This window comes from Eutrigla gurnardus (genome assembly GCF_963514095.1).
Source record: "Eutrigla gurnardus genome assembly, chromosome: 9".
NCBI lineage: Eukaryota > Metazoa > Chordata > Actinopteri > Perciformes > Triglidae > Eutrigla > Eutrigla gurnardus.
This window is the reverse complement of record NC_139923.1, coordinates 649,031-666,540: the sequence shown is the minus strand read 5'-3', so window position 1 is coordinate 666,540 and position 17,510 is coordinate 649,031. Positions and strand designations below refer to the sequence as shown.

The 17,510-nt window shown below is 41.0% G+C and overlaps 1 protein-coding gene across 8 annotated transcripts in view; it reads right to left on the bottom strand.

Annotated features, from left to right (window-relative positions):
- Positions 1–8,078: 8,078 nt before the first annotated feature.
- Positions 8,079–17,510, bottom strand: part of carmil2 (capping protein regulator and myosin 1 linker 2) — a 206,229-nt gene continuing 196,797 nt past the window's right edge. For 7 of the 8 annotated variants that reach the window (XM_084018171.1, XM_084018176.1, XM_084018173.1 and 4 more), the window contains 2 exons: positions 13,434–13,547; positions 8,079–13,326 (listed from right to left, as the gene is read on the bottom strand). In XM_084018171.1, the coding sequence (XP_083874297.1) occupies positions 12,770–13,326; positions 13,434–13,547 (671 nt within the window). In that variant the 3' untranslated portion in view covers positions 8,079–12,769. Of the gene's footprint in view, positions 13,327–13,433; positions 13,548–17,510 lie in introns of those variants that run through there. The other variant, XM_084018178.1, reaches the window with a different exon arrangement.

Here is a 17,510-nt window from a genome sequence, read left to right as displayed (position 1 = left end):
GGCCGTAGGGTAAATTTAACACTAGTGGGACCAAATATTATCCAAAACAGTTAAATTCAACTCTTTTATGGTAAAATTGACACTCTGTTTTTTTACTGTGTAGTTGAGCTACTGGGCCCTAGTTTCGTAGACCAGGCGCAGTCAGCTTTCAGTGCACCTGCGGCGCGCCGACGGGGTGTGTCCGCCTGGACTTTGCAAGTTTCGTGCGCCGCGCAGGCTCGCGCAGGCACACCTCCCGTCTCGCCCACCGGCGCAAGTGGGAAAGAGGGAGGAGAAGAAGGCGTGAGTGGGAGACGAGGCGTGGACTGGGATTAATACAGCCGATTCAGATCTTCACCAATCAAATGAGCTCCTCTCCTCACCTTTAATGCGTTAGGGGAGGTTCAGTGCAAGTTCCGTCACTTGACAACCCGATGACAGAAGCAGCGCCGCCGCTCCCACCACGCTCATCACGCGCTGTGCGCGCGTATCATAATAATAACAATGCCCATATTATAAAAAACAGGAGAGAGAGAGGGAGATGTTTTGGTCCGAGAGGCTGAGTTTCCGTTACGCGTGCCATCCGCCTTTGATCTGACGTCAGATGTGACGGGACAATCTATATAGATATAAATTCACGTGTTGATTCAATTAGTTGCATTAAATAGTGTTTGTTGTGATTATTTATTGCATTTAAATGTGCCTGGAACTGTGGAAACCTGCCTGTGAGGTCTCGGTGACGTGTGCGCACTGTGCGCAGTTAGCCAAACTTCCACTCCGCCAGCTGTGATTCGCATTGAATGAATGGACTTTATTTACGCCTTGCGCCTTGCGCCGAAAGTAGACCAGGTAGGAGCTGGCGAGCTTTCAGCGCAGTCTCGGCGAGGCTTTTTGCCACGAAACTTCCGCTACGCCAAGCTGAATCTGTGATGCCTCCCCCTGCTGCGCCGCCACACCCATCTTGGCGCAGGCGATCCACCAAACTGCCAAACTGACGGTGCGCAAGGCTGCGCGGGTCGAAACTTGCATTGCGCCGGCTCCGCCACCCTGCGCCGCCCTGCGCTGCGCCACGAAACTAGGGCCCACTATGTCTTTCAACTGGTCCAGTTCCTCCACAGTGAAGATCCTCCACAGTGAAGATGTAGACCAGAGCGATTATCACAGGCCTGTTGCTTGGATGTCTAGGCCCTTACAACATCAGCTGCTGTTTTGCCAATATCATACACTAACTACTACAATTAGCAAACGCTTATAGATTTACCTATATTGATTAAAAATGGACCTGGTGGGGGAAATTCTTAGCAAACAAAATGAAAAAGAACACACTTCTATGCTTTTACAGAACTCCTGCAGACAATGCCAGAGTGGTGCTAGGGGAGCAATTGCCACCCAAAACAAATTACCTGGGGCCTGTTCCAGAAAGCAGGTTTTCCTGAAACTCTGAGTTTGTTATCCCTGAGGGATACTCTGAGTTTTCCGTTCCAGAAAGAGAGGTAACTCAACCTTGAGGTCAGTTACCATAGTACTGACTTTGTGTTGCTGGCAGGTTTGCTTCAACATACCCTGAGTTTCTCCCTACTTTTCCGGAATCTGAACCAATTAAGTTGGGCCGTAAATGTCTGCCACGCCAACTAGCTCTACTTTGATGCAGTTACGTTGATCCGCTTTCTAAGGATGAGCTTGTTTTAACAACTCCCGGTTGACATGGTGAATCGAGTATCGGAACTCTATTGATGATGGCTTTTTAGAGTTGGCAGGCAAGCGCATAACTCAGAGTTTACATACTCAGAGTTGATTGAACTAATTCAGAACAGCTGTTCTGGAACCCAAAACTCAGAGTTGGTTGACTCAGAGTTCAGGGTTAAGTTCAGAGTTGAGGGTTAGGTACAGAGTTGGTTGAGACTGCTTTCTGGAATACACTGCTGGTTGTCAGCTTGCATTTCAGATTGGCCCAACTGGTTTGGTTGCTTTCATTTCTTTAATTTGTTATTTCCTTTTCATTTTGTTGGAGCTAGTAACCAGTTTGTGGTGGAGGCTTCACAGATTTTAGTGATTACAGCACTCGGACACATTTGAAGTGACACGTTTTGCAGTGAAACGCAGTGACTATCGATTGCTGTGGGCACATGTGGTGGGGAAGTTGGCACACCCCTGGAACACATCCTAAGTAAGACTGCCTCTCCACAGCTGGCCTCTGCCCACATCCCCCCTTTCTTTTGATAATTTAAGTAATAACTGGTATTGGTATTGTGAAAAAGAATTGATCTGTGTTTGCTAAAATATTGTAATAAACGTATCTACTTTTTCAATCATATTTTTTGTACATTCCTAACCTTCCTTTTTTAAGGCACTTCCAGTCATCAATTTTTTCCATCCATCCATCCATCCATCCATTGTCTATCTACCGCTTATCCTGTATTCAGGGTCGCGGGGGGGCTGGAGCCATCAATTATTTAATTATCAATAAATTTGTATTTATCTTGAGAAGGGAATCAGCTTATTGGGCTGGATGGACATGAGCTGCTCTCAGTTGATAAAGTTAGAATGTGGGCAGAGCCCGACTTTGTGGCCTGCCTGAACTAACCATATATATTGTGGCACCCCCGGAGTGGGGAGTGATGCCGCGTGACCAATCTCAATAAACAAATCACTGTCCACACTACAATCAGCTTTTGGCAAGTTTATTAAGTGAATAGGGCTGGAGCTGTGCAGCGTGGGGCCCGCCGTGAGGTCCTCGTGGCCGTCGGCGTGGTGGTTGCGCACGGGCGGCGCAGTCGGGAGGGGCGCGAAGATCCGGGGCCGGCGGCAGATGAGGCGGCGTCTTTGGGCGAGTGCGGGGTTCGGTGTCCGGGCTCGGGTAGCCCTACGGTCCAGGGTTCGGCAGGGGGAATGTCGGTCAGGCAGGCGTGGGTCGGTACACAGGGGGGTTCTCAGACGATCCGGGGGTCGGGCAGCCAGCAGGGTTCTCCGTCCTAAAGGGGTCATACACCGCGCTTTGTTTCCACTCTCTCTAACTCTCCATATCCACCTCTCCAATGTTTCACCATAGCTACTCCGGCGTTTCTGGGCATCTCTTCCTCCTTTTATCTCCGCCGCTCTCGTTACGCCAACTCTCCCCAGCTGTTGCCTTCGCCGCACAGGTGAGACCGCTTCCCTCATTGGAACTCCTTATATGGTCCTCTGCAGAGGGAGAGCATTCAAAGTGCCCCGCTGCTCTCGCATGCCAGGGCGCGATGTACACACCATCGACCACTTGCCCACATTCCCTTTTCCCCATCCTTACCCGGCGGGCGCCACAATATGTATATGGTACACTTCATCCATCTATCCATTGTCTACCACTTATCCTGTATTCAGGGTCGCGGGAAGGCTGGAGCCGATCCCAGCTGTCATTGAGCGAAGGCGGGGTACAACCTGGACAGGTCGCCAGTCCATCGCAGGGCTGACATATAGAGACAAAGAACTATTCACACTCACATTCACACCTACGGGCAATTTAGAGTCATCAATTAACCTATCCCCATCCCGCATGTCTTTGGACTGTGGGAGGAAGCCGGGGAACCCGGAGAGAACGCACGCGTACACGGGGAGAACATGCAAACTCCACACAGAAGGAACCCGGGCCCTACCCGGCAATCGAACCCGGGACCCTTTGCTGTAAGGCGACAGTGCTTCCCACTACACCACCGTGCAGCCCCTGGTGACTGTACATGAATGAGTGCAAGTAGTAGTCAAAAAGACTAGAAACACGCCAAATAAATGCTGGCCCATATCAAAATCAAATTTTCTTCTTTCCTAAAAAACAAAATGCTGCACGAACTTACATTAGCTATTACCAACCATTTTTAAACGATATTGTTACATCCATTCATCAGAGCTAGAGAAGCTGGGGATCTAATCTTTTCTTCTTTTTTTTTTACTTTTTATTTATCTACATGAACAAAGAACATGAGATCATCATGGGTGGTACAGTTAAAATTAAAATATTCTATTACACATACATACATACGCATACATCATAGTCAAATGTCACACTATTCAAGGTGCATATTCAATCCATTTTTCCCAGCGTTCCATACACTTCTCCAACTGAAGTCTTAAAACAAAAGTAAGTCTCTCCATACAGTAAATTTCCTGAATGATCCTGTGCCACTGGATCAGTGTTGGAGGATCTAGTTGCAACCACTTTCTGGTTATGGCTTTCCTACCACTTGCCAGAAGAATCTTCAACAAGTACCTGTCCTTATGCAAGACTGTTTTTGGAAGTTTACCGAGATATAAAATAACAAAAGAAAAATCTAAATCCACCCCTATTATTTTATTTATCTCGGTTGACACCTCCTTCCAAAATAACTGGATTTTCGGACAGGCCCAAAAAACATGAAAATGGTTAGCCATAGGGGTTCCACATTGTCTCCAACAAAAGCCTTGGCTCTGTGTGCCTGTTCGTAGTGCTGTTAATTTAGGAGTTGTGAAAAATCTCACTACATTCTTCCAGCCGAACTCTCTTAAAGATCTCGAATTTGCAGTGGTCGCTTGTGTCTCACATATTTCTATCCAGGTCTCTTCTGATATTTGTGTTTCTGACTCCTTCTCCCATTTTTTGTTTAATGGATAACGTAGAGTGATTTTTAGAAGCTTGTATACTTCCGTATATTCTTGAGACCAACTTTTTATTATCTTTGTTTTTATATGCCTCATGAAATATAGAAATTAAATTGTATTCCTTCTCCTCTTTGATTTGTAATTTTTTATTATAATAGTCTCTGACTTGCAGGTATCTATGAAAGTCCTGCTTCTCCAGTCCAAATGTGGCTGAAATTGACTCATAACTCTGAAATTTACTGTTTGAGATGAGGGAACAAAAGGACGTGATCCCTCTCCTAAACCCACTGTTTAAAGCCCCCGTCCAATCTAGCAGGTTCAAATTCTGGATCATAGGCTATCCAATTCAAGACTCTAACCTGTTTCTCTATTTGTAACTTCCTCAAAACCTTAAACCATAGTTTCAGAGTGAATACAGTCCATTGGTTCAAACTGTTATAATATTTTTCTGCTTGGTTTTTGTTTCCTATTATAGATTGTATTGGAATTTTTAACTGTGTAGTTTCCAAGCATTTCCATTTAGATTCATAATTTGGAGAGCACCAGTAAACTAAGGGTTTCAAATGTGCAGCATAATAATAATCCTGTAAACATGGTAAAGCTCTCCCTCCCTTCTCTTTTTTTTTGCTGCAGAGTCTTGAACTGAACCCTAGGTCTTCTACTGTTCCAAATGAACCTTGAGATCCAGGCATTCCACTCATCAAATTGTTTTTGGGGTACCTCTAGAGGCAGAGACTGGAAGAGATAAAGAAGCCGTGGCAACACGTTCATTTTAATGATTTCTATTCTATTACTCATATCCAGTGGGAGGAGGGTCCATCTAGAAATATCAGATTTGATCTCTTTATTCATGGGGCCGTAGTTATTTTCGAAAAGTTTTGACATATCTCAGTCCCATTTAAAATTGTATTTCCCTTTAATATCTGGGTGGGGAATATAATTAAATGTGAGGGTTTGGGTTTTTTGGATATTAAGCTTATACCCAGAGTATAAATTATATTTTTTTAGCAGGGACATTAATTTAGGGATGCTTGAGCCTGGGCTTGTAATAAAAAGCAAAACATCATCCGCGAACATACAAATCTTATGTTCTTCTCCTCTAATCATAGTCCCCTTTATCCCAGAGTCCTCTCTAATTGCTTGAGCGAGGGGCTCAATAAATAATGCGAATAGGGTCGGACTCAGGGGACAACCTTGGCGTGTCCCTCTTTCCAAATGAATAGTTTGCGACAGGTGTCCATTCACCCTGATCCTGGCTGTTGGAGAAAAGTATAGCGCTCTAATACATTTAATAAAACCATCTTTGAAGCCAAATCTTGCAAGTACCCTGTATAAATATTCCCAACCCACCGAGTCAAATGCCTTTTCAGCATCTAGGCTGACTAACATTGCACTGATATTTTCTGATGTAATATGACTCACCACCTGTAGTGTTCTCTTTAAATTATCCTGTGTCTGTCTGTTTAATACAAAGCCTGTTTGGTCCAAATCTACCAGCTCAGGGACAATGGACTCCAGTCTCCTAGATAGGATTGAAGCAAATCATTTATAGTCTACATTTAAGATTGATATTGGTCTGTATGAGCTGCATTCATTTTTATCTTTTCCTTCTTTCAGGATGAAAGAGATAACTGCTTCCTTCCATGATTGGGGGGCTTCTCCTGTTCTCAGTGTATGGTTGAAACAATTAAGCAGAACAGGTGTTATCTGTTGTTTAAATGTTTTATACCACTCAGACGGATAGCCGTCCGAACCTGGAGCCTTATTATCTTTCAATCTCTAAATGGCTTTGTTCAGTTCTTCTGCTGTTATCTAAGCCATAATTTCTTTATTTTGTTGTTCTCCTATAGATGGTAAATCTAGTGAACTTAGAAAAGTATCTATTGTTGTAATATCTACCATGGCCGGTTGGTTATATAGTTCTTTATAATATAGTTCGAAAGCATGTTGAATGTCCTCTGTTTCACTGCAAACCTTTTGTGTCTTGGGGTTTCTAATCTTATAAATCATATTTTTCCCACGTTGTTTTCGAATCCTCCAGGAAAGTAGTTTCATTGCCCTATGCCCTGTCTCATAATACTTTTGTTTGGTAAATTTAAGTTGTTTTTCAATTTCTTCATCATATATGCCATTTATATCCTGTTTAATTTTGTTTATTTTAATTAATATTTGTGGATCTCTTTGTTCCATGTGTCTAGTTTCTAATGACTTCATTTCCGCTTGTAGTTCCACAAGCGGAACTACAAGTTTTTCTTTTTTACGAAAACCTTAGAGGGCAATAATTTTGCCTCGAACAACTGCCTTTGCTGCGTCCCATAAAGTATTTGGAGACACCTCCCCATTATCATTATTTTGTAAATATGTTTCAAATTCCTGTTGAATCTGTTTCTGCACTGTTTTGTCATTTAAAATACTCGTATTAAGTCTCCAAAGTGTATTTTTCCGTTGCTTAGTTAGGTGCAGGGTTAGATACACCCCTGAGTGATCAGATACATCTCTAATCCCTATTTTACAATCCCTGACTCTGTGCCAGTCTGATTTATACATTAACAAATAATCAATTCTTGTATATACAGAGTGACATGGGGAATAATATCTGAATTGTTTTTCTCCTGGATGAGACTCTCTCCACACGTCAATCAGACCCAGCTCTGTAAGCATCCTCTGGACTAGAATGGCATTAGGACTTTTCTTTTGGCGCTGATTAGATGTATCCAATTTTGGTTGCAGTTGGACATTAAGATCACCACCACAAATTAGAATTCCTTGTGTTTCCAAAACTATCAATTCAAATAATTTTTTGAAAAACATATACACATTAAGTAGAGTTACTTCTTCATTGTCTAATTTACCCTTTACTAAAACAAATCTCCCTTCCTTGTCTTTCACTTCTGAAATAAATTCTAAATTTACTGCATTAGGGATCAGTATAGCCACTCCCCTCCTACGGCCTGATTTATGAGATGAGTAATAGGTATTTTGAAATCCCAGTTTTTTTTATTTTTCATGTTCTAAAGAGGACAGATGAGTCTCTTGCCAAAAAACTACCTGCAGCCTTTCTCGTTTCATTTTAGCTATAATTTTACTCCTTTTGATCGGGTTATGCAGCCCATTGACATTTAGTGTGACTATCTTATATTCCTGGGGATCTAATCTTTTCAAACACCAAATCAACATTATGTCCTGCCTGATATCCTGTTTCACTGGAAAATATATCATGATGGTAAGGGACTCTGGAAATTAGATTTTAGCTCCACTTAAAGATGCATGCCAGAAGATTTGTACGTCCATAAAGTTGGCACATTTTTTAAAAATTGTCAAAATGGCAGTTGATTTTTACTCTAGTATGGAGCCAACTCAAAAATCATGAACTCACCATTAAATGATGTTAAAACTTCACATACCTTGTTTAAACTTTTACCCTGCAGATATGAGTGTGGCATTATCACGATTATTTTCTCAGACTCCCCAATAAACAAGTACAAAGTACAAAATCACGAGACAACTCATAATTTTATAGTATAGTATTAACAACTATAAGTATGGATTTACACTCTGTTCATAACTTTGTTTTATGTAGTTTTGTACATATTCTGTGCGTGCAAGGCAAACATAAACATCACGGTAGAAAAACAATTCTCCACCAGGATGGAGGCTTAGGTCGCTGATGGCTCAGGAAGCTGAACTGACGTCAGCTCTTACTAAACACACACCTTTCTCCACAGCCACCCTGATTTAAATAGACTGAAAAAAACTCCTGTTGCTGCCTTATTATAAGTGTATCTAGTGGATGTGGTGATTAGATGCTAGAAAAATGACACTGAAATTAAACTAAACTGATTCCACAGAAACATGCAGGGCTTCGAGTCCCAAGGCTCTATGTGAAAACATTTAAACAACATGGAAAGCATAATTAAAATAGTGGAAGGGAAATGGATTTTACATAATTTTTCAACAACATTTAGAGGAAATAAGCAATTAGCGTGGGCTGATTTATTTAATTTAAAATATTTTTAGCATGTTGGGAACCACCTCACCTCTCTGCAGTAAAAGCAAATTTTGTAAGAAAAATTTAAAGTAGTAACTTTACTACTACTACTAACTTTAGGGAATCAAACTACCAAATTAGCCAAACCTCTCTCCCCCTTTCACTCTAATACTGTCCTCTTTGAATAAAGAAGGCCCCAAGAAATCCCCTTTAAAAATGGCCGCACTCTGAAAATCACTGCTACGTTGATTTGCATATAGTCACCTAGAGAAGAATCACCCTACACATAATATAATGAATAAGAGAAATAAAACTACATGATGAAAATAAAAACTTTAATAAAGATTGTGTTCACTCCCTATGGCTTCATGCCGCAGAACCTTATCTGTTTTTCAGTTAACCACCATACCACCAAGTCATAATTACCCACCCACTGTATAAAAGCAGCATGCCAAATCCTGGTGGCATCTCAACTTCAAACCAATATTGGTCCATTCTTATGTAGAAACTTTAGATTATCTCCCTGAGCTTTTTCTTATATCTCACTGTTGCTTATTGAAAGGATATGTACTGCTACTTCATGAAGGTTACACAATGTCTGTCTGGCATGGAATTCCTATCTCATCATCTCATTTACCACACTTTGGGTGTAAAGTCTTTAGAATTGTGCAATATTTACAGTCTTAGTTAGACTTTCTTGATGTGTAGATTTTTTTTTTTAATTGGCAAACATGAGATTTTGTAACTAATTTGTCACTTGCAATTGACTATTGCAATTATATATTTTTTTGATATTGTCTTTTGGTGGTTCACAGGAAGAAGCGGGACTTAGCTTCCACATTCTAGCTGATGTTTGCTCTAACCTGGGATTTAAAACATTTTCAAATATTTTAAAAATCTATGAAAAAATGAATGGAAGCAAATAAGCATAATGTGCCAAATGTTGATCAATCACCTAAATCTAAGTCACAATGAATTATGGTAATGGAGGTGAAGAGTCTTTTTTCCCCCTGAAACCTGGTCATCGTCTGGGGGGAAAAAAAAGTAGCAGAAGATCTGTCACATCATCATTGTGGGTCTTGAAACATCAAATCATAATAACATGTTTCACATAAATGTGTCTTTGACATAATGTGTCAAAAGCTAACATGCTGATTAACTACACCCACAAACGTCCTTTTGATTAAGATTTCACAACCATCTAGTTGGTGCTCTTGTCAGTTTACTGTTTTAGCTGATATGTCCCATTTCAGACTGACACTCAATCTCACTAAATGTAACATGAATTTTCTGGGTAGAACATTTTCATAAAATTACTGGGGTGTATTCCAGAAAGCAGGCTTAACCAACTCTGAATCTAACCCTGAACTCTGAGTTGACCAACTCTGAGATGGGCAACTCTGAGTTTTCAGTTCCAGAACAGCTGTTCTGAATTAGTTCAGTCAACTCTGAGTATGTAAACTCGCTTGCCTGCCGACTCTACAAAGCCATCATCAATGGAGCTCCGATACTACAATTCACCATGGCAACCAGGAGTTATTAGATATTACTGAGTGTTTATGTAGAAAACGAGGTCAACCTTAGAATGCGGAGCAATGTAACTGCATCAAAGTAGAGATAGTTGGCATGGCAGACAATTAATTAATTCACTTAATGCATATAACTGAATGAAACAGTAAATTGAGCTAAAGGTGATAATGCTTTATTTTCAGATGTGCAGTTTGACTCTGTGGTGTAACGGTTAGCAACGCTGCCTGCGGTGCAGGCGACGGGTTTAACTCCTGTGTTTCACGAAGTAGTGGAAAGTAGAAATAATCATTTTCATATAGGTGTAATCGCACAGGCACAAAAAGAAAGTGGCTACAGCTGAAAATTAAGCATAAGAATATTGCACAAATATGTAGACTAAGGCTAATGATTTTAATCATATCACATATTAAACAGAGTAAACATAAGCAGCTATTTAACACAGAAATGTCCTTAAACATTTCAAAAAAGCTCTGCCAAGAATCTGGATTATGTCCACGATATGAAATGTTGAAAATGTTGGGTATATTGTTTAGCTATGTTATCGGTAGGAAAAACGGTCATTTCCTTTTAAGTAATCTAAATCCTCTCCCGTCGTAAAGCTGCTAGAATCAATTTTATTTCAATTAGGGTGACGGCAATTTTTTTCAGAGTTGGTTCAGATTCCGGAAAAAGGTGGAGACATGTAGGGAGAAACTCGAGCAGGTTAGGTTCACAGAGTCAGTTACTATGGTAACTGACCTGAAGGTTGAGTTCATTCTCTTTCTGGAACGGAAAACTCAGAGTATCCCTCTTCTCAGGGTTAACAAACTCAGAGTTTCAGGAAAACCTGCTTTCTGAAACGGGCCCCAGCTCATCAGTGTACAGAATATGGTTAATGAAGTTCCTGGAAAATATCCATCCTTCCATCCATTGTCTACCGCTTATCCTGTATTCAGGGTCGCAGGGGTCTGGAGCCGATCCCAGCTGTCATTGGGCAAAGGCAGGGTACACCCTGGACAGGTCGCCAGTCTATCACAGGGCTCCTGGAAAATATGAGCTGTCAAAACACGGCATCTTACTAGCCAGAGCCAACATCTGTACGGGTTGTTTGGAGGATATAAAAATGAATGTACAGACTGCAATATGAAACCAGCGGCCATGTTCATAAGAATAATGTATGACTCATGCTGTGTTCACACCAGCTGTAAAGGGAGCTTTCGCCGCTGCGTTACTTTTGCAATCTTTTGTTTATAATTGCGTCCCTTGTCTGTAGATGCGTTTGGAGAGGAGGCGGGGCTTAACTCCATGTAGTAACCAACAAGGTTTCATCAATCATGGCTGAAAAAAACTTGCTACTCTGTACATGTTGTGAAGTCCACGATACGCCAGGAATCCAAATGCTGTCCTGTCTGGGGTTCATAACATAGCAAGACACACATTGTTTGGTTGACCACAGCTGGATGAATCCAAAATAAACTATTTAGCTGTGATTAAATCTCAATAAATAGATAAAAAGGAGGCTAGAATAACTCCATAATGATGGTGATCAGTAAAAAGTGTGAAGTCATGCTTTGCTAAGGTCTGTCTGAAAGACAACAAATTTAAAATTCCTGAAAGGAGTTTGGATTAATGGGTGCTAGGCTAATTCAACAACGTAAGGAGGACAGGAGGAGAATCTCAATATGGATTAGACCAGTGTCACGCAAATTTGTACCTCAAGTTGAAATATTTCCAATCGTTTGAATATGCAAAAGTGGCGAGTTAAGTGTATTTGCCTAATTCCTGTATCGGTGCCTTACCATCAAGTTTGTCTCAACTCAATGTTATTGCCAAAATAATTAATTTGGTGTTTGGTGTGAACACATCACACAGATGCTGCCATTGAACACTCCTAATCAACTCCTAGAAACCAAAAATATCCTATACTGTGTATTTCATTCCTTGTTTATTCATCCCAAACTGTCAGTTAAGCTTACGTCTCAATTTGACAGATCATAGAAATAAAATAGGAGTAGAAGGGACATTCCCATTCAAATCATCGCAGTTGATAGTAGCTGTACTGTTGGCATAGCTACCACATAAAATAAACTGACTTACGGCAAGTGTTGGACTCACTGAGGTGGGGTTTTTGCAGTAACAACTATCAGTGGAGTAGCAAAGTTAGGAAGCATAGAGAAACAGACTAAATGAGTAAAATTTAACAAATTAAATTTTCAGCCACACACTCCTATCACACAGTATATTGTCAGATGACTGACAACTTTGTTCACATAATTTTATGGCACAAGAGATGCAACCTCTCTCTTCCTGGTGAGCTGTGACATCACTGTACAGCCCCACTGACTCTGTCTCCAAAACAACAATCACCACTTCTTTTTTCTTCTTTTTTCCCCATTTCTTTTGTACTAGTCAGCTGGCCACTGAAAAAAGTTTAATGTCCGTTGTACTCCTGTCCTATTTCTATGGTACAGACATTACTGTAAACTAGTAATTGTAATAAGCACCAACTGTGTGCTCTACATAACATTTAGTTGTCAGACTCTCCTGACATGGGACACAGCAGCTGGGAACAACATTGATTCAGTTCTCAGACTTCATGTACCCTCCCAGATCCTGATCTCATTGATGTCACAGAAAATTGTTCCTCTCCCTCCCAGGTTCGTCCTCGTGTCAGCCATTCCTCATGTGTTATTCAGACAGAGGGGGCTCAGTTCTTTGGTCTGCTGGCTCTGCCTTCATTGTGTGCTGTTTAGAGACCACATCCCATCTCTCCTGCGTGCTGTTCCTCTCATCCACTGTGGCTGGGACTGTGCCGGGGCTCTTCTTCTTGTGGCTCACTTGGGGTTTTTCTGATGATTCAGATTGGGCTGTGCTTGGGGTCTTTTCTTGTGTGGGGGACACCAGCAGTTTTTCTAGAGTTTGGGGCAGTGGCTTGGCTGTGCTGGGACTCTTTTTCTCTGATGTGGGAGTTACAGGTGATTTTTCCAGGCATTGGATTTGTGCTGGAGGACTCTCCAGGGTGGATGGAGCTTTGTCGGGGGCTGCGGTTGGACTGAGGAGTTGGGGTGCTGATGCTTCTTTTTGAGACCGAGTTATATAGGAGGGACACGTTGCGCTTGGGCTTTCCTCTTCTCCTGGAGGTGGGTGCTTGATTTCAAAGCCTGTCCTTCCTCTCTCTGCGTTCAGCTCCTCTTTCTGGACAGGCTCCTTCTTTTCTTCAGCTATCTGTTTCCTTGTGTCGTTGGCTGGATGGATGAACAACATACAGATAGATGGGAAAAATAAGTTTATGATCGCAGAAAAATTGAATCAAAGACAAAGAAAAATAAGTTAAGTTATAAGCATTACTGACAAACATCTCTATCATCCTTCTGAGCTCTTTGTGCTTCTTTCCCAAATGGAACTTCTGTGCAGGTGGGCATGCCCCGGAAACGGATTGGGGACTTCTGTAACACTGCCTTCAGCTCTAAGAGACATGGAAACAGATAGATGGTTGAGAGTACCAGAGACCAAAATATGATTTTCATTAAAGTGATTTGATAACCCTGCCTACAAATGTAGATACTGACACTGAAACAATACCACGGCAAAAATCGGAAACATCAGGAAAAGTAAAGGAATAACAGATGACAGTATCTGTCTGGTATTTCTTCAATAAGCCAATCATTATAATTACTCTAAAACATAAATTATTCGTGATTTGATCATATGATATGCATGCATTTCTTAATGCTCCATGTATTTAAAACTTGTGGACTATTTTTTTTTCTGATCTAACATTTTCTCTGTAAGACAAGTAAACGTTGGTGACTGTACTGAAAAAAACAGTAGTAAAAAGAACTTTCGTAATTTCTACATTGTAGAATTCAGAGAAGATACTTTAAATACACATTTTATTTATGTAATAAAATTAACTGTGTTGGAAGAGTATGTTTTATTACAGAATCACTCATAGTATTTAAAAGTTTTAAAGTCACTTCACAGAAGAAAATGCTAAGTAACTTTTAGCGTGTGAATCTGCACGTCTCTTTGGAAAATAAAGGAGGATCCCGTGAATTTCCATGTGATAGTGTCACTGTCGTTTGTTTGCTACAGTATCTCTAAACCCGAAAAAGGTCAACTCGCTAATGTGACCAGATTAAAAACAATTACATACCAACATCTCATATCACCAATGCAGGAGGGCTCCTTTTACATTATTTGGTCCACTTCATTTAGTGGACTTATAACTCACTTCTATAAGACTAAAGGCATAAAAGTTGCCAATGAGAGGGATGGGAGTGGGAGACATTTTGTCGAATAGTGAAAATATAAATTGACTGATTAACTAAGCTGCCTAACTTTATTTCAGTGTTTTATTAAGTTATCCAAGTGTGTTAAAATGTATTTAAAATATGATGGCTAGGTTAACGTATGAAAAAACATCAAGGCGACATCTTGGTATCACCTTGTACCAGACAGCAGTGCTATTGTCAACCGTGACAGCCGTGCCTGGTTTGGTTGCTGCTTTAGAAAAATGAACAGCTCATGTTATGGTCACAGAAACACAATGATTATTTTTAGGTGATTATAGATGAATGAAAATATACTTGTGAATGTTATATTTATCCTTTACCAATATATTCTCAAAAATCCTCCATATATTAAGCTCACTATATTGAACATAACTCAAAACGGTGGCCAACCTACACTCAAGAAATAAGAAATAAGGGTTCCAATAGGGTTCTTCTACAAGGCCTGAGGTTCTACCTGGAACCATTTGCTTCTGAAAAAACCTTTCCCGAAGAAAGGGTTTTTCAAGGGTTCTTGGTAACACTAATGGTTCTTTTTTGTTTATTAGTTTTTTTCTTCTTCTCCAGATCCTGTTGATCAAACTGTAACATAATTGCCCATCTTGGGATTTGAACATCCTGCCACCCAGTCTAAGGTCACTGGCAGTAGTGACTGAGCTAACCAGCTAGCTGCATTGAGTCATCAGGTCCACCATACTAGTCTATTACCTTACACATTCTGATCAGACATACAAATAATGAAACTGAAATGTTCTGTTACCAATTTATTTTCACAACCATTAATTATAAGAAAGCAAGACCTTCATCAGCAAATCTTGTTGACCCAGGCAAAGATTAGCTGTGACTGGGATTTTAACCCCCACCCTCCAAATCTAAAGTCTGTACCAGACTTTAGATTTGGATTTCTTACCCACTGAGCTATCCAGCAGAATGTGTAGATCAGGGACTCCTCTGACTCGCCACACTCACTCTTTAGGTCACAGTATCAATTACCATGTTGACAGATATCATACCTTGCTCATTGCACTTCCAGACAATTAGCTCAGATGGCTAGGAGCTGGTTCTTGGTGCCAGACGATGTGGGTTCAAGCCCCAGCAAGGGTGATAATGTTAATACATCAAAATACCTTGTAGTCTTTGTGAAACAAATGTACACAATTTTAGAGTCATGGTAGATGATGTTTGACAAAAACATATCAGAATTTTACCTCAAACACTGATTTTTGACTGTGAATGGCTTAGTCAATTTGTGAAGCCACAGTTGAGTTGCCAGTGCGAAAGACAACGGTCTTTGGTTCCAGAAATTGTGGATTTCAGCCTCAACTGTGGATTTCAGCAAAATGTGCAACATTACAATGTCAACTGTCTTGCCTTCCTATTCTCCTGTTTGTTGCTCAGAATTGCCTATGTCACCCTCTACAAACCAGGTGTGACATACCAATAGTGATTACTGTGAACAGAACAGAACAAAGAAGAACAGAAGAGAGAGAGAACAGAAGAAACTTCAGAGAATCAAGGTGAGCTAAATATAATATCTTATTTCAGCATGCTTGACCCTAGCTGAGGACTTTTATGGGGAAAGGTGGACTAAGCATTTGTTTCTTGTTATGTTTTGTTCGTTTGCTTGCTTGTTTGTTTTCTTGTAGAAATGACTGACACAGCTTGGACGAAAGCCGAAGTGTGCCATTGGCTTGAAAAAGAGGGTTTTGCTGAGATTTCCATTATTGTTATAATACGTAACATTTTGAGTACTTGTTACATAACACTGAAAAGTATTTTAACATTATTTTAATCAATATGAAAACTTTGTGGGGTTCCCTCACTTTCTCATGATTCTGTTCCACTGTCACGATTACTACGTACAGTATGTACTCTGATTCCTTTCATTGGACCATGCATTATTTTATTGTTTGTAGATAGCTTACAATAAGGCAAAGTAAGTGCACCTTGGATTGATGGAACTAAAACTCTTTTTTGTCTCCACTTTCTGCCATGTCACCGTTGCTGGAGATTACACAAATCCACGACTGAGGACAGCATGATGTGTCTGGCCTGTCATGTTGCTGATTCCACTGGACCTGTGCTGACTTTTGACCTGTTCTCCCCTGGGACCTACACAGCCTGTTCTGTTGGACTATCTTTAAATAAATGTTTTTCTCATTAAAATATTTTGAATGTTTGTTCAATGTCAACATGATAAATGACCACAATATAATATGAACTAAACTGATCTGTAGAATACAATATGGTTCTTTATAGAACCCTCAGAGGACAAGACAGTTATTTGTGAAAACCTTTGAAAAGGGATGTTTTTAGAACCCCCTGTGTGAGGTCTAGATGAAACCCTTGACACATGAAAGGGTTCTTGGTGGAACTCCTTTTGTAGGTTCTAGATGAAACCCTTAAAAACGAAAGGGTTCTTAGTGGAACTCCCTGTGTGGGTTCTAGATGAAACCCTTAAAATATGAAAGGGTTCTTAGTGGAACTCCCTGTGCAGGTTCTAGATGAAACCCTTGAAATATGAAAGGGTTCTTAGTGGAACTCCCTGCGTGGGTTCTTTGTAGAACCTCTCATGGGGGGTTCTGGGTGGAACCTTACGCACACAGTTCTAGGTATAACCCTTTATGTGGGGTTCTCGGTAGAACCTTCCAAAAGGGTTCCAGGTGGAACCTTTATAAAAGGTTCTACCTGGAGCCAAAAAGGGTTCTCCTATGAGGACAAGCCGAAGAACCTTATATGGTTCTACTTAGCACTTTTATTTCTAAGAGTGTACTGCCCCTGTAATGTCTGGCATGTTGTAGGCCCTGCAAAGGGACTGGCCTGCAAAGGGACTGGCCTGCATACCACCTCAATGGGCTCGCACCTTGCTCGCCACCAATTGCTTCGGCATCCTCCCTCCAACTCAGTGTATTTTTACCTGTTTTACCTTCATTGGGCACCTCAATGAGGTCCTCCCAGGGACAGTGGGCTGGAGGATTCAGACATGTCTGGCCTTAGCGTTGTTGTGGCTCCAGTTTCTGGGAACTTCCGTTGCTACCGCAAGTTAACTTTCAGCTCCCAGTCTTATGCTGTTGCTAGCAGGCCAGGTGAGGTGGTCCTCGCAGCTGATGTTCACTGCTCCCCAATCCTGACTGTCT